Consider the following 27,510-nt stretch of genomic DNA (forward strand, 5'->3'; position numbering starts at 1 on the left):
GCCCTGAAAGCTGATTTCCCTTTCATCCGGCTCGACGAGCAAGCCAGGGTTTCTTGGACAACATTAAAAAACACTGTCTTCTCTGGCCCAAGCTTAGAATGTTTTATCTGTATACAAGTTGATTTTTATTTATTTCTTAACACTTTCAATGAACTCCTAGCAGAAGAAGCTTTATTACAACATATACAGATTTGATAACAGTTCTTTACAAAACACCTAGATTTTTCCACTAAATAAATTTAATTGTCTTTTAAGTAATTAAAGTTGGCTTAGAGAAATGATATTTTTCTTTCCAACCTGTTTTCCACCCTCTTGAGTTCTGAGAGGTCCCAGACTTAATAAGTTCTTGATGAAGAGAGTCACCTTTGTCTAAGCAACATAAAGAGCTCTTATATCTTTAACAAAGAATGCAAAACTCTGTTCCTTAAAGCCTTATGCTAGAAGATGCGTTCTAGCCATCTAGACATTTATACTTAGACAAAAGGCCTCTCTGAACAAATAGCCTGCAGAGATTAATGCAGTGATTTGTTTTCTTGATAGAATGATTTAGCACTGCTTAGCACATAATTCAGTAGTTTGGGAATAAGAGTAATTCTTCCCTTGAAGAATCAAGGGAATTCTTCCTTCTGAAGAATCACAATGGCTACCCCAAAGAGAAATCAAAATAGACCAGCACCAAATGAATTATTAGTTTACAAAAAAAAATAAACTTCGCTCTTATCTCTTGAAGTCCTATAACCCAGACTGAATAAATTAACTATGAAATCAGTTTGTCAGCTACAGTATAATTTAAAAATCCATTTTCAACCAGAGGGGAAGGGAGGATGGAGAGGAGGGTCAATCTCACACTGATCATCACGAACTCCATGGATTTCATCAAAAGAAAACACTTTTTTCCAGCTTGTATTCTCTTTCAGAAGTGAGCTGTAGATTACCATCTGTGATGCTTTAAAGTATGGTATTCTTGTTGAGATCCTTCCAGAGAGCACAGAAAGAAATCTGCGTGGAAAGAAGGATCTCAGACCTTTCTGAAACAGCCAAACACCAAGCAGTCGTTGTCTCACAGATCATGTTATTCATCCTCAACATACCACCGCACTGAGCTTTTTAATTCACAGATTTTATGTTAGTCCTTTAAAACCCAATGCCCATGTTTCAGTTCAGAGCAGTCAGGCTATTCAAGCAGCCTTCTTAGTGCAAGTTCCTTGGAGGTCTTGTAAATTTATCTTTGACCTGTGGCAGAAAAAGACAAAGTAGAGATATAAAAAACATTAAGAATGCAGAATTTTAAGTTAGAACTATTGTATCTGCATAGTAGGTTTTTCTACCGCGTATCCTAAGTCTAGGGAAAAGAAGTTAAATACATCTTTAAGTCTCACCTGTTGTGAATCATGTGACTTTTGACAAGATGTCCAGCTGCCAATGCGGCCATCAGTGACAGTTCCCCAGCCATTACTGTACCGCACACGATCCTGGCAAGCTGCCGGGCATTTTCCCCAGGATTGTCTTTGCATGCTCCTTGGACACCTAGCATCTGCAGCCAGGGAGAGACACAGCAGGACCCACCTTTAAAGTCACGGCAACAACTTCCTTCGCTACCAACTGAAATAAGGGCAACTACAATGGCATCAGAATAGAACTGGACTTCCAGTGGAAGTACTCAATTTCCAAGATCTGATAGTCAGCACCGACAATAATACAGACCACAGGGCATATAACATCTACAACCTGGTTTGCAGGACACTTACTCAGAGTAAATGAACATTCACTTGCTCTCTTAATCTACTTTCTCATTTTACTAAGCACATGCCTGAATATGCTTGCTTGGATACAATAGTTTAGGCTGGTGAGAAGCAAAAAGAATGAAAAGACCCACTAAAACTCAGGTGAGTGACAAGTTATGCCAGGCAGAAACAGAATCCCAGCAAGTCAGAAGTAGGCTTGAGGTCAGCAACTTTGGGGCTGAGGTGTCATACCTGCAAACAGGCTTGCTGAGGGAGCAGGTTGGTCCCACCACCCACAGTTCCGATCTCTATAGATGGCATGGTGCAACTGATGTACAAATCTTCGTTTGTGGGACCACTTGCTTCCATTAAAGTAATACAGTTTGAACTACCAACATTTTGTGCTGCATCCTGGAAAAAAATTAAAAGAAGAAGTATAACACTTCCCTTCCTTTACAAAAGAGAAGAGTAAAGTGGAGGTTGAGCTCTCACCTGTCCACAGGCAATGTAGATGGCAGTTACAATGTTCGCCGCGTGGGCATTGTAGCCTCCAATGCTCCCGGCCATGGCAGAGCCCACCAGGTTCTTATTAATGTTGACCTCAATCATAGCTTCTGTAGTAGTCTTTAATACCTAGCAAACAGAGTTGTGCACATTTTACATGTTCCCCCAGAAGATTCAGGGTATGCTACCCAGATCTACCCTTTGGTAAAGCAAGAGAGTTTAGATATGGCCCCACTGAAGCCTTGTCCTCAATAAAGAGTATCAGTCAAGTTTGTTCATTTGAATGCCACTGATGGGCAAGATACATGCAACAGTCATCTTTAACATAAAATACACCATATACTAAGCTTTACTTAAAATGTTAATATTTGGGGCGCCTGGGTGGCTCAGCGGGTTAAGCCTCTGCCTTCAGCTCAGGTCATGATCTCAGGGTCCTGGGATCGAGTCCCGCATCGGGCTCTCTGCTCAGCAGGGAGCCTGCTTCCTCTCTCTCTCTCTCTGCCTGCCTCTCTGCCTACTCGTGATCTCTGTCAAATAAAATCTTTAAAAAAAAAAAGTTAATATTCCTTTCCCCAATCTTTAACCCAATTAAAGATTAACAAAATAATAAAAATAATAAAAACAATAATATATAAAGATATATGTATATATAATATATAAATAAAAATATAGTAATAAAAGTAACAATAATATTGTTATTATATATACAAATAATAAAAATAATCACTCACTTCTCTGACAACCTTGGCTGGAATGACAGCTTCACAAACCACAGACTTTCCTCTTCCCTCTATCCAATTTATAGCAGCAGGTTTCTTGTCAGTACAGTAATTACCGCTAACTGCTAGAATCTGCATTTCAGGGAAATACTCATGAAGTTTTGAAAGTGCCTTCTCTGTGCCCTGTCAAGAACACAACAAAATTAAAACGCACAGCTATTTACAGATCAGAGGCTTTATTTATATATAATAATACCAACAAGTACAGTAACTATAATATTTCTAAATACAATAAATAAAAAAACAGCTTCATTAGCCATCGCAGTGATAAACTTCTCAGTCAGTGTAGACTCCTACTGTTTCTTTGTTTCTTTCTAGGAGTGAAAACAAAGTTCTTTGTAGTCACTGATGAACAGGGATGTAAATGAGAACATAATGAGAATATTAAAATGGAAGAAGATATTTGCAAATGACTTATCAGATAAAGGGCTACTATTCATAATTTATAAACAATTTACCAAACTCAACACCCCAAAAAACAAAAAAGCCAATCAGGAAATGGGCAGAAGACATGAACAGACATTTCTGCAAAGAAGACATCCAAATGGCCAACAGAAACATGAAAAAATGCTCAACATCATATGGCATCAGGGAAATACAAATGAAAACCATAATGAGATACCTCCTCACACCAGTAAAAATGGCTAAAATGAACCACTCAGGAAACAACAGATGTTGGGGAGGATGCCGTGCAAGGGGAACCCTCCCACACTGTTTACAGGAATGCAAGCTGGTACAGACACTCTGGAAAACAGTACGGAGGTTCTTCAAAAAGTTGAAAATAGAGCTACCCTAGGACCCAGCAATCGCATTACTGGGTATTTACCCTAAAGATACAAATGTAGTGATCCGAAGGGGCACGTGCACCCCAATGTTTATAGCAGCAATGTCCACAACAGCCAAACTATGGAAAGAGCCCAGATGTTCATCAACAGATGAATGGATAAAGAAGATGTGATACACACACACACACATACACACACACATAATGGAATATTACTATATAGAGAGAGAGAGTGTGTGTGTGTGTGTGTGTGTGTGTGTGTGTGTAATGGAATATTACTCAGCCATCAAAAAGAATGAAATCTTGTCATCTGCAACAAAATGGACAGAATGGGGGGGTGTTTTCTAAGCGAGGTAAGTCAATCAGAGAAAAAAGACAAATGCCCTATGATTTCACTCATATGTGGAGTTTGAGAAACAAAACAGATGAACATAGGGTCGATCGAGAAGGAAAAATGAAATAAGATGAAAACAGAGAGGGAGACAAACCGTAATAGATACTGAACTCCAGGAAACAAACTGAAGGGTGGGTGAGGAGGTGGGGATAATTGAGTGATGGGCATTAAGGAGGGCATTTGATGTAATGAGAGCACTAGGTGGTATATACAACTGATGAATCACTAAATTTTACCCCTGAAACTAATAATACAGTATATGTTAACTAAATTGAATTTAAATAAAAAAGTTTTAAGTAAAACTTAATTTAAAAATGAATTCAAAAATACTCAGTGAGAGTATAATACTCATAATCATGTCACTGGGAGTAACTTGACCCACAACTGACATGTAATAAATTACCTCTTCTAGTTATTCAAGTGTTACCCAAAAGCCCAAGTTACCGAGTCAGTAAAGAGAAGTCAGACATTACAGTAAGTCCTACTGTAAATGAAAGTCATTGGGATCAACCTTACAAAAATGTAAACAAGACTTCCAATTAAGTGAAATTAATTCAATTAACAACTCATACCTCAATACCCGAAGACATACTTACTTGCAATTTAAAAAAATGTGTTTTACTTGTGGTTAAAACAAATGTGACATAGAACTTACCACCTTTACTATTTTTAAGTGTACAGGTTAGTGTTAAGTACATAATTCACGCTGTGGTACAGCCCATCTCCAGAACTCTGTTCATCTTACAAAACTGAAACTCCAAACCCATTAAACAGCAACTCCCTATTTCCTTTTTCCTCAGCCCCTGGTAATCACCCTTCCACTTCCTGTCTCTACAAATGAATTTAACTGATCTAGGTTAAGTGTGAATTTGCAAAGTATTTGTCTTTTTTGTTAACCAGATTATTTAACTTAGCAAGTGATCCTCAAGGTTTATTTAGCATATGTGCAAATTTCCTATTTTTTTAGGGTTTTATAATATCCCATTATATGTACATACCACATTTTATATATTGATTCATCTGTCCAGGAACACCTGGGTTGCTTCTGCCTTTAGACTATTGTGAATAATGCTGCCACAAACACGGATATACAAAAAAAAAGTCTCTGAAACCCTCTTTTGAGTTCTTTTGGGTAAATACCCAGAAATGAAATTGCTGGATCATAATTCTCTTTTTAATTTTTTGAGGAACTACTGTACTGTTTCTTTTTAAACAACTTTTAAGGGGCACATGGGTGGCTCAGTCTTTAAGCGTCTGCCTTCGGCTCAGGTCAGGATCCCAGGGTCCTGGGATTGAGCCCCACACTGGGCTCCTTGCTTGGTGGGAAACCTGCTTCTCCCTCTCCCACTCCCCCTGCTTGTTTTCCTGCTCTGACTGTCTCTGTCAAATAAATAAATCTTAAAAAATAATAAAAATAATAAAAAATAAACAACTTTTAAAACCTACATATTTAGTCACTATCCGCTTTCTCTTTCAGAGCAGTCCTCATATACAGGTAAACCACAAAATAAATTTTGCTAACTGAATTGACTTTAACACATTTCTGAATATGTTAATATTCACATTTGTGAATATTTGTAATAATAAATATCAGTAGAATAAAATGTAAGCCACATATCATCTTATAAGGAAATAATTAAAATAAATGGATTATACACATGAACTTGGCCTCTTACATACAAGTCTCTAAAAGATGTGAGCTTTCAAGGCTTTTAGGACGAAGTTAAGAAGCACTAACCCCAAGATTCTTCCCAGCTCTTCTGAGTAGACCCAGAACATGTATAATACCAAATCGAAATTAAACATATCAAATACAAATACAAGTCAGGAAATGCCTGATGACACTAACAATGTGACAGAAGAAAGAGAAATTAAGCAATCAAATCCATTTACAATAGCACCAAAAACCATAAGATACCTAGGAATAAACCTAACCAAAGAGGTAAAGGATCTATACTCCAGAAACTACGGAATACGTATGAAAGAAATTGAGGAAGACACAAAGAGATGGTAAAACATTCCATGAAAGAATAAACACTGAAAGAATAAACACTGTGAAAATGTCCATGCTGCCCAGAGCAATCTACACTTTCAATTCAATCCCTATCAAAATACCGTCAACATTTTTCACAGAGCTAGAACAAACAATCCTAAAATTTCTATGGAACCAGAAAAGAACCTGAATCATCAGGGGATTTTGAAAAAGAAAACCAAAGCTGGTGGCATCACAATTCCGGACTTCAAGCTATATTACAAAGCTGTGATCATCAAGACAGCATGGTATTGGCACAGAAACAGACACATAGATCAGTGGAACAGAATAGAGACCCCAGAAATGGACCCTCAACTCTATAATCAACTAATCTTCGATAAAGCAGGAAAGAATATCCAATGGAAATAAGGCAGTCTCTTCAATAAATGGTGCCGGGAAAACTGGACAGAAGAATATACAGAAGAATGAAACTGGACCATTCTCTTATACCACACATAAACATAAACTCAAAATGGATGAAAGACCTCAATGTGAGACAGGAATCCATCAAAATCCTAGAAGAAAACATAGGCAGTAACCTCTTTCGACATTGGCCACAGCGACCTCTTTCAAGACACATCACTAAAGGCAAGGGAAATAAAAGCAAAAATGAACTTTAGGGACTCATCAAGATAAAAAGCTTTTGCACAACAAAGGAAACAGTCAACAAAACTAGGCAGTAACCCATGGAATGGGATAAGATATTTGCAAATGACATTACAGATAAAGGGCTGGTATCCCAGATTTATAAAGAACTTCTCAAACTTAACACCTGAAAAACAAATAATCCAGTCAGTAAATGGGCAGAAGACATGAACAGTCACTTCTCCAAAGAAGACATACGAATGGCTAATAGACACATGAAAAAATGTCCAACATCACCAGCCATCAGGGAAATACAAATCAAAACCACGAAGAGAAATCACCTTACACCAGCTAGAATGGCACAAATTAACAAGACAGGAAACAACAAGTGTTGGCAAGGATGCAGAGAAAGGGGAACCCTTTCGCACTGTTGGTGGGAATGCAAATTGCTGCAGCCACTCTGGAAAACAGTCTGGAAGTTCCTCAAGATGTTAAAAATAGAGATACCCTACAACCCAGCAATTGCACTACTAGGTATTTACCTTAAAGATACAGATGTAGTGAAAAGAAAGGGCACCTGCACCCCAATGTTCATAGCAGCAATGTCCACAAGAGCCAAAATGTGGAAGGAGTTGAGATACCCTTCAACAGATGACTGGATAAAGATGTGGTTCATACATATGACGGAATATTCCTCAGCCATCAGAAAGGATGAATACCTACTATTTGCATCGACATAGATGGAACTGGAGGGGTTTATGCTAAGTGAAATAAAAATAAGTCAAGCAGAAAGACAATTATATGGTTTCATTCATATGTGGAACATAAGGAATAGTGCGAAGGACCACAGGAAGGTAGGGAAAACTGAATGGGAAGAAGTCAGACAGGGAGACAAACTAAGAGAGACTCTGGACTCTGGGAATCAAACTGAGGATTACAGGAGTAGGGGTGGTAAAGGGATGGGTAACCAGGTGATGGGTAGTAAGGAGGGCACTGGGTGTTATATGCAACTAATGTATCATTGAATACATCAAAAACTAATGATGTATGATATGCTGGCTAACTGAACAAATATTAATTAATTAATTAAAAGTAAAATATAAACCCTCTTCAGGACCCTAAAAAAAAGTCTGATCAGTTATATGAATCAGTATTTAGCTTTCAATAAAAATCTTCCACTCAATCCTTTATGTGTGTGTATGTGTGTGTGTGTTTGTGTATACATACATGAAACAAAATTTAAAAATATAGGACATAAACAGCAAGTCTGCTCCCCACTCTTACCTCCCTAACACCTAGTTCCCCTCCTCTGGATTAATCAGTCTTGCAAGTTTTAATACAGGCTATCCAGGCTCACCTTTGAAATCATGTTCATCCCCATGGCATCACCTGACCTGGACTGGAAACGAATATAAAGATTGCGACCAGCCATAGTCATTTGAAGTTTCTGTAGACGTGCAAACCTGTAAACAAAGCAAAGATTTTTTTATTTTGTTATTTTTTTGAGAAGACAGAACTTCCCTTAAAAATCTAGCTCAGTTGAGGGCGCCTGGGTGGCTCAGTTGGTTAAGCAACTGCCTTCAGCTCAGGTCCCAGCTCAGGTCAGAGTCTCAGGACCGAGTCGCACATCGGGCTCCCAGATCCATGGGGAGTCTGCTTCTCCCTCTGACCTTCTCCCCTCTCATGCTCTCTCTCACTGTCTCTCTCAAATAAATAAATAAAATCTTAAAAGAAAAAATTCTGGTTCAGTTGATTTATTTTATAGAGAACGCTCATGGAAATTACTTATTAAATGTATTTTCTACTTTAACTAAATGATACGTTAGAACACTAATTCAACCATCTCATTCTTACATGCCACAAGAGAGGGCTGCTATAGACATCATCACAGACAGACTTTAAAAGTCCAAAAAAATAAATAAACAAACTAAAATGGAGCTATCGATGGGGCACCTGGGTAGTTCAGTCATTGAAGTGTCCATCCCTTGATTTCGGTTTGGGTCATGATCTCAGGGTCAAGGGATGGAGCCCCACATTGGGCTCCGTGCACTGTGGAGCCTGCTTGAGATTCTCTCTCTCCTTCTCACTCTGACCCACCCCCCACTCATATATACATTGTCTCTCTAAAAAAATAAAATGGGGCTATTTTTTGTACTGATTATGCTTCTTTATAGATTTAATTTTCCGGATTCAAAGTAAACCTACTACTATACAAATATTTCTACCCTGCTTAGAAAATCTTTTTTTCAGGCCATTCCTCCCTAGGGCAATTCTAAGTCAATACTCTTCTAGGACAAAGTAACAGTCTAATCAAATTGAGTCTTGTAAAATCAACACACAAACTTACTAGCGCACGCTGTTTTTTTCTATTTACTCCTATGGAGGTATTCATTTGGATCAACATTATGCCCCCGCCCACATTCCCCAAACCAAACATAAATATTACTCATTTTGACTAAATGGACTTCGAGGTAATGTTTAGTTATATCACCTGAAGCAGGCAGTATGTTAACAGTTACATTTAGTGATCACAGAAGTTGACAGTGGCTCTGAAATAATATAAATGCATATAAACCTCCCCATACCTGCTGGTGCTATCAAAAGCCTCCTTTATCACTGTGAATCCTTCAGGTGTCTCAAGCCAGGCCTTTACTTCTGCAGAGTCACAAGCACGGGGAAGACGCACCACGGGGCCTCGAGTCATCCCATCTGCAAGGATTCGACTGCTGGCACCTCCACCAAGCTACACAGAGGATGTTACAAAAGCGTATGTTAATCCTGCAAACGCTTCTGCCTGTCGCAAAAGGTATCCCTGATAGTCCCCAAATCTATTCTCCTCGCCTGGCCTCAGGGCCCATCTTAAAATAGGCAAATATATAAAAGGCAACTTACACCTATTGCTCTGCAGCCTCTATTAGTACTGGCCACAAGACACCCTTCTGTTGTTGCCATTGGAACCTGAAATTCCTTTCCATCCAAGCACAGAGGTCCTGCCACTCCAACAGGGATGGGCATATATCCGATAACATTCTCACAACAGGCTCCCATCACCTACAAGGTAAAGTCAGGCAGCAAGTGAAAATCTGTATCACAAATACACAGCCCTTGTCATTAATAATTTTCTTCAAACTTAAACCTTTAGTGCATTTGTCAACAAAATCTTCTACTTATTTTTTTTTTAAAGATTTTATGTATTTGGGTGGAGGGCACGCATGAGCCAGGGAGGGCCAGCGGGTGAGAGAATTTCAAGCAGAGTCCCTGCTAAGCTAGGAGGCCAGCACAGGGCTTGATCTCATGATGCTGAGATTACCACCTGAGCTGAAACCACGAGTTGGGACACCCAACCAAGCCACCCAGGCGCCCCTTTCATATACTCTCTAGAAGTATTTAAAAAGTATTAGGACGCCTGGGTGGTTTGGTTGGTTAAGCATCTACATTCAGCTTGGGTCATGATCCCAGGGTCCTGGCACTGAGCCCCACAGGCTCTCCACTCATTGGAGAGTCTGCTTCTCCCTCTCCCTCTGCCCCTTGCCCCTTCATGCTTGCTCACATTTTCTCTCTCTCTCTCTCTCTGTCAAATACACCTTTTTGGGGGTGCCTGGGCGGTTCAGTTGGTTAGGGGTCTGTCTTTGACTCAAGTCACAGTCCCAGGGTCCTGGGATCAACTTCCACATCAGGCTCTTTGCTCAGCAGGGAGCCTGTTTCTCCCTCTGCCTGCTGCTCCCCCTGCTTGTATGCTTTCTCACTCTCTCGCTCTCTCCAACAAACAAATAAATAAATGCAAAAAAAAAAAAAAGGGAGTATTTAAAAGTACTAAAATCACTAAGTAATGACTATAAACAACAGGAAAAATATCTTTAATTTTTAGGACCTATAATCATAAGCAGAATACAAAATTACAGTAAAAGCATTTTTAAAAAAATGTTTTAAAATACTATGTACATATAAAAGACTAGTCAAGAAAAACACTAAAAAGCTGAAGAATAAAGCTACAAGAATAAAACTTCAAAGCAAACTTTCCCAAACCAAGAAAACAACATACCAAGGAGTAATTATAGTCCCTATATGGCAGATACTGGAGGGAAGAAGGCTCTGGAAGTTTTCGGGAAAGTAACTGTCGGCGAATGGATACACCTCGTTCATGAGTTTCCATCAGAGTTTCCAATTTGTAAGCTGGGATATGCTTAGCATTGACTAATTGGATGATCTCAGCATCGCTAAGGAATTTTGCACCTTTCTAAAGAAATGAAAAAAAAAAAATAGGAGGAATTGGTGGGAAAGCGATGACAAAAACTTGAAGAAGTTCATTTCATATTCTTTATAACAAATAAGGCATTTAAAACAACAATGCTCTCAGAAGAGGAGAACCCAAAGAACTTTAGCATTCTAAAGGAGATTATGTGAGTGGAAATAAGAATATCAAAATGAAAGCAAATTCTTTATAAAAATGACACTAAACAAATGTAAAACCAAAACACCAAATTTTACAAGTGAAATTTATAGAAAAAAAAATTCATAATTAAGATTCTGATGCCCACCCTCAAATTTCATTAACTCCGTATATAGAAAGACAGTTCAAATATCAGTACACATATTAATAGGAACGAGGGAAAGTGAAAGAAAAACAAACCTGATGTTACTCTCACTCATGTACACATAAATTAAGAATGAACCAGATTAAGCAGATAGAGATGGAACACAATATTCACACTAAAGCATGAATGGACTCATATGGTCATGTAGGCAGAACACCCATTCACATGTCAGAAAGGAAAACAAACTTCCTCTTGAGCATCAAGCTTACTTTCAAAACAAATCAAAAACAAAAAAAAAAAAACTTCCTTCAGTCTTTGAAATTCATTTTTGAGTTCAACCTTTTCTAGGCCCTAAGATTCAAGAGAATAGAGTAGTGGCTTATCTCTCTGGCAAACACTAATAAAGTACAAAGAGCATTGACCTTGAGTCAGTAAATCTTGAATTCTGGATACCAGCTTTTCCATTTCCTAAATGTATTACTTTGGGAAATACTTAAGCCTCCTGGAGCCCCAGCTTTCTCTTTCTTATCTGAAAAATGGAGATAATTCCAACAACCTCACAAGGTTGCAGGGAATAAATAAGGCTACTACCTGTAAACCACAGAACACAGTGCCCAAAACTTAGTAGGTTCTCAGGACCATAATTTTCTTCCTTCCTTCCTCTAATTAAAAAAAAAAAAAAGCTCCTTTTCTTAAGATACTAACCTTAAGTTAATTTTATTTTCCTCACCTCTGCATTCCCAAGTATCTGTAGACATTCTTCATTAGGCCGAGGCTCCACGGGGAGTTCAATTTCAGGTTCCCGTGTCTCTAGTTCCAGCGAAGTATCAAGTAAGGAGGAGTTACCAACCACAAAAGTAGCTCTGTTTGGAGTGTCAGTTTCTGCCACTAAGGGTTTTATGACCTCAACTGTTCAAGAGAACAAAAGAAATCTCACAACTGTGAACGTAAGTTTTCGTTCCCCCCACCACACCCTGGAGACCTCAAGCCCTCCCAGGAGACGGTGGGAAGGATGTGAACATAAGTTTTAAAATGAACTCAACTTGACAAATCAGTAGTGGAAGAATAGAAAATAAAGAGAACAAGAAATCACCTTTTCTTTCTCTGTTTATTCTTGTCTCCTCCTCAGCTGTATGGACTTTCTGGCTATTTCTGACCAGTATAGGTTCACGTCTACAACAATCATCTGGGACTTTTTTGGGAGTCACTACAGGAGATGTGATAGGGTTTTTTAATGAGAGTGTAGATTCTGTCTCAGCTTGTTCAAAGAAGATGTACTTGACAGCCAGAAGGAGAGCTAAACTTAGGGTAATAACTTGTTCAATATCCATGCTGATCATTCTAAATAAAAGAAAGCAAATTAAAATGTTATCACTCAGGCACAAAAAAGGCACAAACTAACTTTTAGTAATACAGAGTGCTGGAATTAATACACAATAAAGTAGGTATCAGGTAACTTACTTAGAGAGATAAAACTGCCAGAGGGAAACACTTGGTTCAATTCTCTTGGACACATGTTCATCCAATCCTAAAGAAACCTTAGAATTTTCTGCCGTACTGTTTTGAGGAGAAGGATCAGCTATCCAGCGACTATGGGCGTGAACAAGAACCAAGCCTAGAGACTGAAATAAAATGTTATAAATTATGTATCCTCTGCATATCAATGGCACCTCAACTTCTCATCCTTAACATCTGGATAACCAGATACTATCTCCCACAGCCTCCCCTCAGCATGAAAAGAAAGCCCCATGTTTGTTCTGTGACTAAAGCAGTGGCCCACTGAACTACTAAAAACATGCAAAACAATAGGTTTTCAAAGAGTAAAGAACAGGTTCTCAAAGAGAGGTAAAGTGGAGGAACTTGAAAAATCTGTTTAGGGGAGAGAGATGAAGAGCCTCAAAGAAATGAGAAACAAGAAAAAAAAAAAAGGAAGAGGAACATCAGTGAAAGATGTAATTATAGTAAATTATATAGTTTACTTATTAATTAAATATAGTAAATTAGTAAACATAGTAAATCAGTGAAAGAAGTAATTATACAATAATTGTAGAAAGATAACAGGAAGGAGAGAAAAAAGTCAAAAAGCAGAATATGACACTGGAACTAATGATACTAAAAGGAGAAGAAAACTATGTAATTACCATAATCATCTTAACTCTCTGAGTAACGGGATTTGGTTTATTTTCTTCCTCTTCTAAAACTCGAGCAAAATGGCTCAGCTGCCAAATTGGACGACCCTCCCGGCTTTCCCGAGAAAGCTATAAAGAAAACCAGTGTTACTTCAGAAAGTACTGATTTTATTTATGTGAACGGACGTGATGAGAAACATTACTCCTTCTAATGCCGTAAGTAAGAACTGCTCTTACCTCTAAAACCAAGGAAACGCAAGCTGGGAAAAAAGTCATGAACACAAAGTAGTTGGCAAGAACTGACATGCAGCCGAAGCAGCACATAATTTCAAGTTGACGCACCCCTGGTTAGAGAAAAATTAAATGTATAATTAGTAAAGTACATGTATTTTTGATAGAGCATACATCACAGGGACTTCTCCTTTAAGCAGATGAATACAAGAAAATATTAGTAGATTAAGCTCTTTACTATTTACTGGAAGAAGAAAGAGGAACTCCGAGGTGATGCCAAGCCTTAGAGCACAGCAGGGATATTTCCCTCAAGGAAGGATAACTTGTCTTCTCCCGTGTCTCAAATCTATCACAATGCCAGGCACAGTTGCTGCACTTAAATACACATCTGATAATCTCCTTTTGGGAAATGGTACTACTCTGTTTTGAAATAAGAACAAGGCCAGGCTATACTAATGTGCAAACCTCAACAGTTAGGACCCAATTCCACTCTTTACCAGAAAAGCAATTCACCTGTGGACCAAAGACTTTTTATTAAAGTAAAACCTACCACCAGCTATGCCATTCCTGATACAGTACCATAATAAAGACTTTATGTGTACTACTAGACTCTAATCTCAACAGAACTTATACTGAATCTATTTATGTTCTTATAATTTTGGTTAATTTCATTGATCTGTTTGAGAAATTAAATAATGTACAAAGGCAACTCAAGATCTAAAATTAACAAACATTCCACTACAAAATGTTAAAGGTACACTTGGTAATCTTCTCAAATAGAAGGTAACAGAATTTTAGAACTGAAAAAGACCTTTGATTACCAAATCCTATTCCTTTAACATTACAAATAAACTTGAATATAAAACAAATTTCTGATTCACTCATATTAAATATAAAAATGTTCTGAAATGTAAGTAAGAAGTTATTCCCTCCTCTTACAAAACTGCTAACTAGAATACAAGAAACTCAACAGTATATTTTATTTTTGAATTATTATAGATCATTTGATGAAATAATAGAATAAAAACATACATTGTATTTTTCTTCAAATTCTATAGCACTGTGTCAACTATACTTCAAAAAAAAATCTATAGCAATTACTCTCAAAGGTGGACATTCAATATACCGCTAAAACAACAAAAGCATTATGAACAACCTGTGCTTTAGACAGTAGCCAAATGTAATCTTTTCAAACCTGAGACCACAGAAGCAATACCTGACCAATGCTTTTACAACCTAGTTATCAGCTGTTTCCCTCTGTACAACAGGACTACTATTGCTGCCATATGCTCTGTAGGCATTCTTCCTCACTCCATCCCAGAACAGTCTCTCTGGGCCACTCTGCTACTACGTAGAGAGACAGCACCAATCCATATATTTCCAAGAAGTTAAGGCTTTTTTCTTTTTTAGTGGTTTTTCCAAAGGGTTACTTCTTCTTTAACAGGTGTTAAATCTGTCCTTTTTCTACCCTAAGCCAAATCCCTAATTATAGCATTTCTGTATAGCTATATCCATGTCTCCCAACTGGCTTTTCCAACTATAAATCTCATCATGTCCTTTGTCTACTTCTCTGACCCAGCATGCCAAAATCCATCATCCTACTATCCACACCAGTTTCAAATGAATAATCCTTGGTTTCATGGCCTACTACCATCTCCTGGCTAATCTTCTTCACCTTCCTATATACTCTTTTATTTAAATAAAATAGGTATTTTAAGGTAAATAGGTAAATAAATACAGGTATGTTTTCACCCAATAAAAAACATTTTTATTGATTGTGGCAGTGACTTAATAACTATATCTTTGTCAAAACTCAAAACTATATCTCAAAAGTAGACTTTAAGCGGGGCGCCTGGGTGGCTCAGTGGGTTAAAGGCTCTGCCTTCGGCTCAGGTCATGATCTCAGGGTCCTGGGATCGAGCTCCGCATCGGGCTCTCAGCTCAGCGGGGAGCCTGCTTCCCCCTCTCTCTCTGACTGCTGCTGTGCCTACTTGAGATCTCTCTGTGTCAAATAAACAAAATCTTTTTAAAAAAAAAAAGTAGATTTTTAAGGAATGTTCATTTTTTTAAATAAATATTTTATTTATTTATTTGTCAAAGAGAGAGACAGCGTACAAGCAGGAGCAGTGGCAGGCAGAGGGAGAAGCTGGACTTGATCCCAGAATGCTAGGATCATGACCTGAGCTGAAGGAAGACACTTAAGCTAAGACACTTCAGCGACTAAGCCACTCAGGCCTCCCAAGGAATAGACTAGAACTGTAGTTACAAAAAGTAGACTCCCTAAGAAAGCCATAAAATCTAGTCTTAATTATTAGGAGACCTTAACAACAGCATGATATATTCATTCTGGCAAATTTCCATGCCAGGCCACAATTTTTGTCCTATATAATGGAGTCCTATGTTTGATATTTAAGATCTAACTCTCTATTATCCAATTAAGGATTAAGAAACATGTGTTGAGACTAATACTAGATACTCACTAAGATGTCCTGCATACTGTCTGATTAAATGTTCCTAACCAGCCTATTAGGTGGACCTAATTTAGATCTGGCCCATTTCTGACTCTTCACTGTCTCCTACATGACAATTAAAACACAAGGAACCAAATCACTAATTTAGCCTGGGCAAAAGCAGGAGCTGGAACGGGCTTTCCAAACATAAACACTAAAAACTCTCAAGAGTGGATCATAGAAAGAGAAGGTATCATGGCATTAGTGGAAAAAAAAAAAAAAAAAAACAAAAACGGTAACGTATTACTAAATTTTCACTAAAGCAGACAGACATAAGGTCAGATAAACCCACATACTCATTCAATTAAAATCTTTTAAGAGTAATGTCACACTTTCAAAGTCAGAATTTAAGAATAACCAATGCAATCGGAGATGTTCTTTTTTTCCCTTCATCTACAAACTCACTTTAAAATATATTAAAAACTGCTTACAAACCTGACATGGTACCAACTCCAATCACTAGACATTCTACAAGAGCATCAAGGGTGAACGTGGGACCTAAAATTGCCATTCCACGAGCGATGTTTTCCCGCACTTCATCCTAAAACACAGACCAAACCTATCAATGTCGGTAAGGTACAAAACAACTTTCAAAAACGTTGGAGAGTATGACAGGGCCTCTACTAAAGTCTAGTTTGCTATATCAACAGTTAAAGAGACAATGTAATACCACTAACAGGCATTCCAGATGCAAAGAATTAAGAAAAAGGTCATGTACAGTTGTTTTCCCTTTCACTGAGTGAGATGCTACTTGGCAAGATTCCTCTGAGGTGGTGCATGAATCCTGCCATTTAAATAGTACATAATGAAATACTATAACGTTTTATATTTGGCTATCACTTACAGTTCTTAGTTGCAATTTTTTTGATACCTTATTAATACTATGAAACCTAAAACCTATTTTTGTCAACATGCTCAAATGGTCAGGATACTCATCAAATACATAATCAAGGCAGAATTACATGTTATTTTATATTCAGGTATTCTGATGCAAGACTATTAAAAATGTTAATTTATTTAAAGTGACTACTGAACACCAACATAAAACTTTAGATGGAAAATAATGCTAGGGTTAATGCTAAAGTTTTAGAAATAAATCTACCCGGAGACTATCTTCCATTATATCCTATCCTGTTCTCTGATAGGTTTCAATAGGTAGACACTCTTACTTATCCCAAAGTCTTACTACCTAAATTTCTAAAACCTTCAAAGAGGAAAATGGGGAAGAATTCCAAATCCCAGAACCTGTGGAATTAAGTTGTTAGGTAAATGGGACAGTTCCTGGGGCACCTAGAAAGACCAGTCTTAAGCCTTGACAATTAAACTTAAAACTGTGGGCAATTCCTGATTCTTGAACTATGAAGAAACTATTAATGCTTCCTATTAATGTAAACAAACTGAAAGAAAGTAATACTAGTAACATTCATGTCTTAAAAATAATACTTACTTGTGAGTTGGAACTGAGGGCAAACTTTGCTAGAGCACTTGCTCTAGAAAGGTCAATCAAAAGTAGGAAAAAGGGCAAAGCTTCACTGGGAAAAAAAAAAATCAAGATGATCAGGTATATTTAACAGGGAAAAAATCTGGCTTAAAAATGCTTTCCACAATAAAACACCCGCCTCATACACTGTATGATTCTTTAGTATGTATACCTTTTTGCAGCCTGAAGGTACACCCTATACTCACTCCCTTTTGACATTCTCAAAGCTAAACATATGCACTGCTCAAAATATTTATAATGTTAAAAATGTAAGTGTATTAACAGAGAAATACTTTTTGATGATTTTATAGCAAAATATCATCCTAAGTAAAAAATTTACCCTTGAATTAACATGGGGAAAAAAGTGAAATAGATGTAATTTTTTAACATTAATCACTATTTATGGAAGGATAAACTGAACAAGCTCTCTGGAGGAGAGACAGTTGGCAATAAAAGTACTCAAAAGCCCCCAAAACTTACACAGGCACTGTCTCACTCCTAGGAATATATCCTAAGAATGAATATGAACACAAGGTAAGCCACAGAGACATTTGTCACAGTGCTTTTAATAGAGGAAATTAAATAACCTAACAATCCAATCCTAGAGGATTAAGTAAATGAACTATAATATATTCACACATGGGAATACTAGACAACCAATACAGTAATTTAATTTAGCATTAAGGACATGCAAAGATGTTGATGAACTATTATCATGCATCAAAATATTATAGAGGCATAAAGAAGTTATATGATCTCAGAATTTTTTAACTGTAAAAAAACGTAGGAAAGCATATACCAAAATGTTAACAGATATTAACATTAGCTAAATGACAGCATGAAAATTTTCCCCATGTTTCCTATAAACTTTTTAAAATGTATATATTAGAATATAACTTGGAGAAGAAGAGTTGTTAATTATATATTTTGGAAAAAAGTATATTTATGTTTTAAATACTTACTTCAAGCCTGTCAATTCTTTATCTAAGAAATGAATGACAACTGTACTGAATACAAAACTTGAGAAAATTGTGAAGAGGCCAGCAATACCTAAATTGACAAAATTCAAACAGAAAAAATTACCCTTTATTACAAAAATAGTAACATACAGTCCTATATAATATTCTGAAAGAAATATTATTTTCTCCAGATTATTAGGATCTCAAATATCAGAATGCTTACTCTCAATAGGGCAACCACTAAATGCGTGCAGTATACTTTAAGCAATATACCCATTTCCATATACATGATTTGAAAAAACAAAATTATGTATTTCCATAACAAATCAAAAATTTGATAGCACAAATAAGTTAAATGTATAAAATGATTACCCAAAATATATTTTGATCCAAGCTGACGTAAATTCTGGAACTGGAAGTAAATATACAGGATTGCTATGCATCGTGTTATTGTCAGAATTATAATGTCACTGCTTAACACATCCTATTGGAAGAGATAGAAAAAAATCTCAATAGCTTTACCTTTTAAAATAAGCAACTGAAAGTAAGAATTTTTATTTTGTATGCATCGTTTGTATATTACCATGATAATATAAATATAGGCACAATACAAGTCAAAAATATTAAACATGCAAATCAAAAGTCAAGTCCAATTTTTAAACAATCCACTTTTTAAAGCCAATCATTTTTCAGTTAGTCATTTTTAAAGCTACTATTTTCTCTAGTAAAGTCAATTATACTCATTTTATGCAGAAAAGGAAAAAAGTTATTTCCAAACTATATAAGTAAATAGAAATTTGATTAAGTTCATGAATACTAAGTTAAAGATTTTACTTGCAACTTTTTTTATTATATGGTCACTAAGAGGAAATGCTCTTCAGAAACTGAAAATGAAATTTAGACAATATCAAATAAATTTCACAAACCTCTTCAAATTTTGGACACTCATAATTCCAACCACAGATCTTATCGTTACCAGTAAACATGTTCATGGACATCATACAGATGGTCAGTGTCACCGTCCCCACTATGACTTCCCAGGGATGGGAGGCCACAAAAAGGCCGTGCATTCGGAAAAGTCTTGACAACATTGTAGCTACAGAATTCTTGGATCCTAAAAGGAATATCAAGTGTGAACACTTAGTACACAGATCACTGTATTTTTAGGAAAAGATTTTAAGATTTTGCACTGTAAACCCTGCTATTTATTGTAGGCACAGTGTCTTATACATATTTGACAGTGTGCCTTATTAGTTCTGTAAAATAATTATAAAATCAAAATAAGAGGACTATGATATTACTTTCTTACAAAACTTGAATCCTCTGTTAGTCACTAGCAACCAACTTAAAAACTAGCTGTTTCTTACAAGTTGTATGAATTCAAGCATTTATGATGAAACTAAATAAATATCTCAACCCACGATATTACCTGAGCGAAGGAGGAGAGCAATAAAACAGAAAAAAAAAAAAGTGAGAAACAAACTATTCACATTTGCTTTCTAATTACCCTGGCATAAAATGCCCATAAGCACCCTCTCCACATTCTGGTTACACAAAAGGCAAACAACATCTATTTGTTGAGTGTCCTCCTCAAAGGCAGCATATGGCATATTACTAGCAAAATGATGTTTAATGAAACTTCCTACTCTTACTGTCACCAGAGAAAAAGTCTTTTCCAAATTTTACAGCTAATAAAATGCCACAACAGTACTGGAAGAAGAGGATGGCTGGCCAAAGTAGATGTCTATGACATTCAAAAATTCCTAACAGGGGCGCCTGGGTGGCTCAGTGGGTTAAAGCCTCTGCCTTTGGCTCAGGTCATGATCCCAGGGTGCTGGGATCGAGCCTCGCATCGGGCTCTCTGCTTGGTAGGGAGCCTGCTTCCCTTCCTCTCTCTCTCTGCTTGCCTCTCTGCCTACTTGTGATCTCTGTCAAATAAATAAATAAAATATTTTTTTAAAAAAATTCCCAACAGAACATACAGGTAATTTTAAAATTTAATCTTTAAAGAGAATCCCAAGCAGATTCCCCACTGAGCATGGAGTCTGACACAGGGCTCAATCTCATGACCCTGAGGTTCACCACCTGAGGTGAAATCAAGCGTCAGATGCTTAACAAAATGAGCTACCCAGGTGCCCCTGGAGAACATACAGGTAATTTTGATCTAACAACTACCATGACTAAACCTCCCCATGTCTGTTGGCTAAATTACAATAATTTTTATATTCTCATTTTTTAAAAAATCTGATATAGTCGCTGGTCTCTAGTATAGGAACTTGTAAGCCTTCTTAAACTAAAATTAATGCTCACAATAAAGCATATTTAACTGCCCAAAAAAATCTATTTCAAACTAAGATTTAAAAAGTAAGGCTACTGAAATAAGTCAATCAGAGAAAGACAATTATCATATGATCTCACTGATATAAAGAATTTGAGAAACAAGACAGAGGATCATGAGGGAAGGGAGGGAAAAATGAAACAAGATGAAACCTGAGAGGGAGACAAATCATAAGAGATTCTTAATCTCAGGAAACAATCAGAGGGTTGCTGGAGGTGAGGGGGAAGAGAGGGATGGGGTGGCTAGGTGATGGACACTGAGGAGGGTATGTGCTTTGATGAGTGCTGTGAATTGTGTAAGACTGATGATTCAGAGACCTGTACTCCTGCGGCAAATAATACATTATAGGTTTAAAAAAAAAAAAAGTAAGACTACTGATTGACACACTAGCAAGAATTCAAATGAATCTCATGTTTGTGGTAATACTAAAATGACTTATTTGTTGAAGACAGAAAAATAAAAAGCAACAAATGAAGAAAAAGAAAGTTAATTACTCTATCTAAAAGGCTAAGGGAAAGAAAATAAGAGTAGCTTGTAGGAACCAAAGCAATTCGAGAACATCATCCCCCATCATGTCACAGGATGTTCTCCCTATTTCAGCTACACCAGGCCCCAATGGACAGCTGGCTTTCCCACGCAGGTGACAACCTTTCATTGGATCAATCCAATCATGAAATCAATTTTGTGAGTAAGAACAAACAGGGTTTAATAAAATAAAATAGAAAAAAATCGCTGTAGGGCACCTGGGTGGCTCAGTGGGTTAAAGCCTCTGCTGAGCAGAGAGCCTGCTTCCCTTCCTCTCTCTCTGCCTGCCTCTCTGCCTAATTGTGATCTCTGTCTGTCAAATAAATAAATAAAATCTTTAAAAAAAAAAAAAGAAAAAAATTGCTGTAGGTAAGAATATAGTATAGGTAGATATTATTTCTTAAAACTTGATGTTTCATGAAACTCTTGTGTGTGTGTGTGTGTGTGTGTGTGTGTGTGTGTGTAGTTCCAACATAACATGTATTACTTACTGTGGGTCTCAATTTTAAAAGTCACTAAGTTCTACAAATGTGGCATGCATCTGCCTCTGTTTATTCATGCTTTTTCAACCTTCCTCCCTGAGTCTTGTTCCTCATTTTATCCTCCAGAACCTTGCACCCACACACAGCAGCTGCTCAACAAATACCTGATTAATCAAAAATCTCATAAACTACAGGAGCATGTACTTTACTGACCCATCTTGAAATGGCCTAAAAATGACTTTTAGCCCAAAAGATATAAATGTAACTACCCACCTGCTAGCTAGCACACCACCCCTGCCCACCCTCGGTTAAGGCTGAATGTAGAGCATTCAGGAAATATATTAAAGGGGAATGGGGTAGGGAAGAGAGGTTACAGTCTATACACCGTTTTCAAAAATGGACAATAACAAAAATAGTTTCTATTAGATGAGCAAGGACTTGAGACTTAAAGCTTTGGAGAGTATTAATCATATCTTAGATTTTAATCCTACTTCATTATAACCAAAAGCCTCATGAGCCTAGATTTTCAGGACAGTTTTCTATCACATAACATCCTTCTTATATTCAAAAACAAAACCAAAACTCTATAAACCAGTCTAAAGGATCAACTAGCATCAGTGTTCCAGAAAATGAATCAACTAAAAATACATGTCAACATTAGGTCAAAACGATTTCTCCCCACCAAAAACAAACAAATAAAACCTCTCAACTTAGGTTATACCCTATTAAGTTGATTAATATTCTTCATTATTATAAAGTTAGTTCAATTGTAATCTGAGCTGCTAACAAGAAGGCACCCCAATATGATCACAAATTGATTTAGCATCATTAACCCATAATTACCTATTAGACACATTATGTGGTCCCTTTAAAAGATTTCGTGGTAGAATTGTCAATTCTGGGACATTTCTTTCCTAGATATAAACTCATCTTTGCAATATTCAGGAAAAAATTACACATGATTCTGGGAACCAACCCCGAACACAGAGAAGTTCACCTATTTGGAAATACAAACTCGGTAAATAAAACGTTGAAGGTGTGTCAAAAGTAACCATAACTGTACACCATCTCATTTCTCATGAGCACCCTGCCCATTTCCCTGTGATTATGCAAAGTACTTAAATGCCAAAGAATCCAGTCTTCCACCCTCATCAGCAGTTACAAGTGGCATTAGCAGGCTACAGGACAGCTCATGCAAATTCAATGGACACTATTTAGGCCAGGCTGCACTAAAAACACTTCACTTACAAAAAAAAAAAAAAAAATCAAGCTAAATAGGCAGTGTATGCCTTGCTTATGCACAATGGAATATGCCACAAAAATTTTCTTCAAAAGAAAAGATGATTTAAACTCAATGGACTCCTCAAACTCCTATCCAAGATATTACAGAAACTACCTACCATAGCCAATTGCAGAAAAGGATGCTTTTGCATCCAACTCTATTTCCTCCCACCCTGCACTCCTCCTGCACTGTACTGTTCTAGCATATGATTATACACTACTTTACACAGCTCTCAAATTAATTGCTGTGTATATTTTGACTCTTTGAAGACAAGAACCACATCTTATATTGAACCTGGATTCCACCCCCCATTCTATTACACGCTTGTAAGTCACATCTCTCTTTAGTCACTTACTAAGCTAGAGCTCCAAAGTTCTTTGACAAAGACCGGTATTAAGTGGAACCATATGAAACTGCTACTTTTGTAGGTTAAAAAAAAAAGTCAAATTACAAGTACCTGCAATTTCATATGGGTCAACCTAAATAGATATTGATAAACATGTAGTTATCCATCCATGGTTTAGAAAGTAGATCGTGTAAGAATAAAAGGAGCACAATCAAGCACATTACACACTTCATCCTGAAGACTCATGCCACACATGAGCCTCATATGTTAATGATTAATCTTAGCAAACTTTTTTAACCTTCATGTTACTAAATGCCATTTGTCCTTACTACCAAGTTTATCACAAGCAAATCCTGGAAAGACACAACAAAGCAGGCCCTCAAAAACCAGTCGATCCCATTGTACACACCAGGCCTTTGCTACATTACCTCTAAATCAGAAAATGTCTTCCATTGCATGGACAGTAAAATATATTCATGAGCAAAAAATACATTCTCTGCATTAAGATACTGAAATCATGCATGATTATTTAGTACAGCCCAGAAACAAATGCTTCCTATGACTTTTCAGGACGAACCCTAAGGCGGCATGCCCTCAACCAAGCTATGAAATATTTCAGACGATCATTTAAGATGGAGTACATCCGCCTTCTCCGACGGCAGAAACCGACTGTTCTGTATTTGAACCCCCAAAGTACGTTTTTCCTAATCCAAACCAAATAGTTCCGGAAAACCTACAAGGTTTGAACTCAATTACATCAGCACTAAAGAGACTAAAGCCCCTTAGAAAAAAAAGAAAAAGAAAGGGGGGCGGTGGTAGTAATAGAAGAATACTTTAAGTCCTTGGGACTTGCCCAAGGACTTAAAAGTATCTTCTCAACTCGTCTCTCCTGGAAATAACCCGACACTTCTCTGCAGAACCACGGTTCTTCTTCACGGCTCTGTGTTCGTCAGCAGCATTTATGGAAATCTTCCCCATCACTTTAAAGAAAGGTGCTGACGAACAGCAGCAGCGCCTGGCCGTGAACGCTGCACCTGATAGACCTCACCGCCTCTCCGCGAGCTGCGGGCCCAGCACATCACACACACGTACCCCCAGCATTTCTCGAGTCGAGGGGCTTCTGAGGTCATGCTATCTGGCACCCTTTCCGCCCGATGATCGCGACTGCCAGCCTACACGGACTACTTGGGACTTGGAGGGCGACCGCGGCTACCCTCGCCGGCCCACCTACGGTGACGACCGCAGCCAAGAGAAGAAGCCGGCCCGCCGCCGCCCCCTCGGGCCCGGGCTGGCCGCCTGGCTCCCCCAGCATTGGTGCAGGCCGCCACTCGGCTGGCCGCGCCTCAGGACGTCTCTCCTTAAGAGTCTCCGCGGGACCGGGCCGCCACACCCGCAAAGCCGCCACTGCAGCTCGCGCCAGGTCCGCAAGAGGGGCAGGCTGCCCCTTCAAAGCCAGGGCCAGGAGGGGCTCGAGAACTATCATCAACCCGGCCCTAATCCCGCTCCCACCCACCACTGCCCCGCTCCCTCTGCCCCCGGCCTCCTTCGCTGCCACCGACCGCCTCACCTCCGGATCTCACTAGAGGCCACCGAACCTGGGCGCCAGCCCTTCGCCTGTCTCCAGTCAACGGAGACGCGAAGCGGAAGGAACCTTCGACCTACGCACACTCGGTGCCGGCTGAACCTACGACCAATGAGAGAGGATCGTCCGATCGTCTAGCCAATCAGCTGGGTGCGGCTCGGCCTCATGGGGCTACGTCACGAACGGTCGCCTTAACAACCTCCCACAGCTCTCCCTGCGGCGGAGAACGGGCACCGCACCATCTCTCACCATGCCTCCGCCAACCAATAGCAAGGCGAGTCCCAGAACTAGGGCCTGCCTATTGGTCCAAGGGCCATGGGGGCGCCAGCATGGAAGCTGCTCGGGCGAAGGCGATAGGGGATCAGGCGGGTGGAGTGTCCTACAGGCCAGGACCTGACCTGTGACCATCCTGGCTGCGAGAGTACTATGGGAAGCACCAGTGGGAAGCAGGATTGTAGGGTGACGATAAACGCAGGGTCAGGTTGGGGGTAGAAAGCCCAGTTACTTAATGGAGAGAGAGAGATGGAGAGAAGAGGTGAACCTGAAAAAAGTGAAGGTGGCAGCGAGGTGTAATCCAAATCTCAAAGCTGACCCATATTCAAAATCTAAAACGACACCTTCCTGAGACTTACCCATGCGTATAGACGGGTCCAGTCACTGGCGCCCCTCAGCACAGTGCTTCTGCGTGGAGCACTAGTCACACACAGCCGATTCTGAAATGTGCCTCTCCTGTGTCTTCTGCCTTCTCTCTGTCCTCCCCTCGACTCTGAAATGCGCCTCACCTATGGCTTCATTCTCTCTGCCCTCCCCTCGCTGCAGGCCTTTATTATCTCTTAGACGAAATAGTGCAATAGCCTCTCGTATCAGGTCTCTCCCCTCGTAGGCACTTCCACCTTAGGATCTGATTATTCCAGAGGCCTGCCCCCTGGAATTGCTCCTTTTCTACTGGATTAAAGAACCTGACACCACCAATATGTCCCCACCCCACATTTCTTGTGTAACTCTCATTACTTACCTATATCAACCCTACATTTCAGCCAAGACTAACAGGTCTTTTCTTCAGTCACACTAAGTACCTTTTTACCTCTCTGCTAATGTTCTCCTTGTTTAATCTGGATATGCCTACCCATTTTAATTGTTTAAATTCTAACTACCCTTTCAGGACCATTTCATATGCCACCTCCTTTCTTGATTCCTTCAAACACATGTCATTCCTCCCTCCTTTGAACACTCATATTTCCATAATATTCTGCGACTTGTCTTTTATTATTATGTGGAAATTTCTTAAGAACAGGAGTTATAGGGATGCCTGGGCGATTCATTCGGTTAGGCATCTACCTTTGGTGCAGGTCATGATCTTGGGGTCCTGGGATAGAGCCCCTGCTCAGCTGGGAGCCTGTTTCTCCCTCTCTTCCTGCCGCTCCCCCTGCTTGTTCTCTCTCTCTCTCTCAAAAAAAAAAAAAAATAATAATAATAATAAGTAAATAAATAAATAAATAAAATAAATTTTTTTTAAAAGAACAGGAATTATAATCACTGAATTTTTAAAGTCCTATATTTTGAAACACAGTCCGTGGGACGTACTATACACTCAGTAGGAGTTTTAGTAAACTACCATCTTGCTAAAGTTTCATAATCCTCATAAAACAGATGTTATCTCCACTAACCTAAAAAAGTTAAGCAACTTTGTATAGATCACTTGATAATAATTAGGAAAACTGATATTTGAGCCCACATCTAAAGCTTATGCTGATTCTTCTATATTTCACTGCTTTAGTATAGGTCCTTTATTCACCTCTTTTTACCTAATACTTTTAGGTCACCCTTTATATGCAATGCACCATGGTTGGCATTGACAAACAGGATAGAAACTGCCTTTATGAACCTTACATCCCTTCACAGAATAAATGGTCATTAAATATTTGTTTAATTAATTATAGTGGAAGGAAACAGTTTTTAGTAAATAAGATTGTGGTGAACTAACCAATGACTGTAATATTCTGAATCTTACCAAAAGGAAGTGGAAGGAGAAGGAGAGAAGAATAAGAAAAAGTGGAAGAAGTGGAAGAGGAAGAAAGAGAAGAAGCAGTAGGAGGAGGAAGGGGAGAAGAAGAGAAGGAGAGAAGGAAGGAATGAAGGAACGAAGGAAGAAAAATCTATAAGTACTGACAGCCCAGAAATTTTGTCTCACTTTTAATGTCCCCAGATATTACAGAATTAGAAGTTATCATTTACACAAATGCATACTAATATAAATCCAAATAAAGATTATGAAGGTGTTTCCACAAAAGACTCTAGCCCAAGATTTG

At 38.4% G+C, this 27,510-nt stretch overlaps 1 protein-coding gene across 1 annotated transcript; it reads right to left on the bottom strand.

Annotated features, from left to right (window-relative positions):
- Positions 1-1,052: 1,052 nt before the first annotated feature.
- Positions 1,053-25,294, bottom strand: HMGCR (3-hydroxy-3-methylglutaryl-CoA reductase). Its single transcript, XM_032848327.1, has 20 exons — positions 25,187-25,294; positions 19,573-19,760; positions 19,019-19,130; positions 18,650-18,737; positions 17,655-17,739; positions 16,643-16,748; positions 13,704-13,810; positions 13,479-13,595; positions 12,799-12,959; positions 12,431-12,678; positions 12,068-12,246; positions 10,845-11,039; positions 9,695-9,853; positions 9,388-9,545; positions 8,160-8,265; positions 2,960-3,130; positions 2,217-2,357; positions 1,977-2,135; positions 1,380-1,534; positions 1,053-1,233 (listed from the first exon to the last, which is right to left on the bottom strand). Exons 2-20 carry the CDS (start codon positions 19,735-19,737, stop codon positions 1,179-1,181), a joined length of 2,667 nt encoding a protein of 888 aa, XP_032704218.1. The 5' UTR covers positions 19,738-19,760; positions 25,187-25,294; the 3' UTR covers positions 1,053-1,178.
- Between the last annotated feature and the right edge of the window lie 2,216 nt (positions 25,295-27,510).

Source organism: Lontra canadensis, unplaced genomic scaffold, assembly GCF_010015895.1.
Source record: "Lontra canadensis isolate GAN:19392208 unplaced genomic scaffold, GSC_riverotter_1.0 scaffold4, whole genome shotgun sequence".
Lineage (NCBI taxonomy): Eukaryota > Metazoa > Chordata > Mammalia > Carnivora > Mustelidae > Lontra > Lontra canadensis.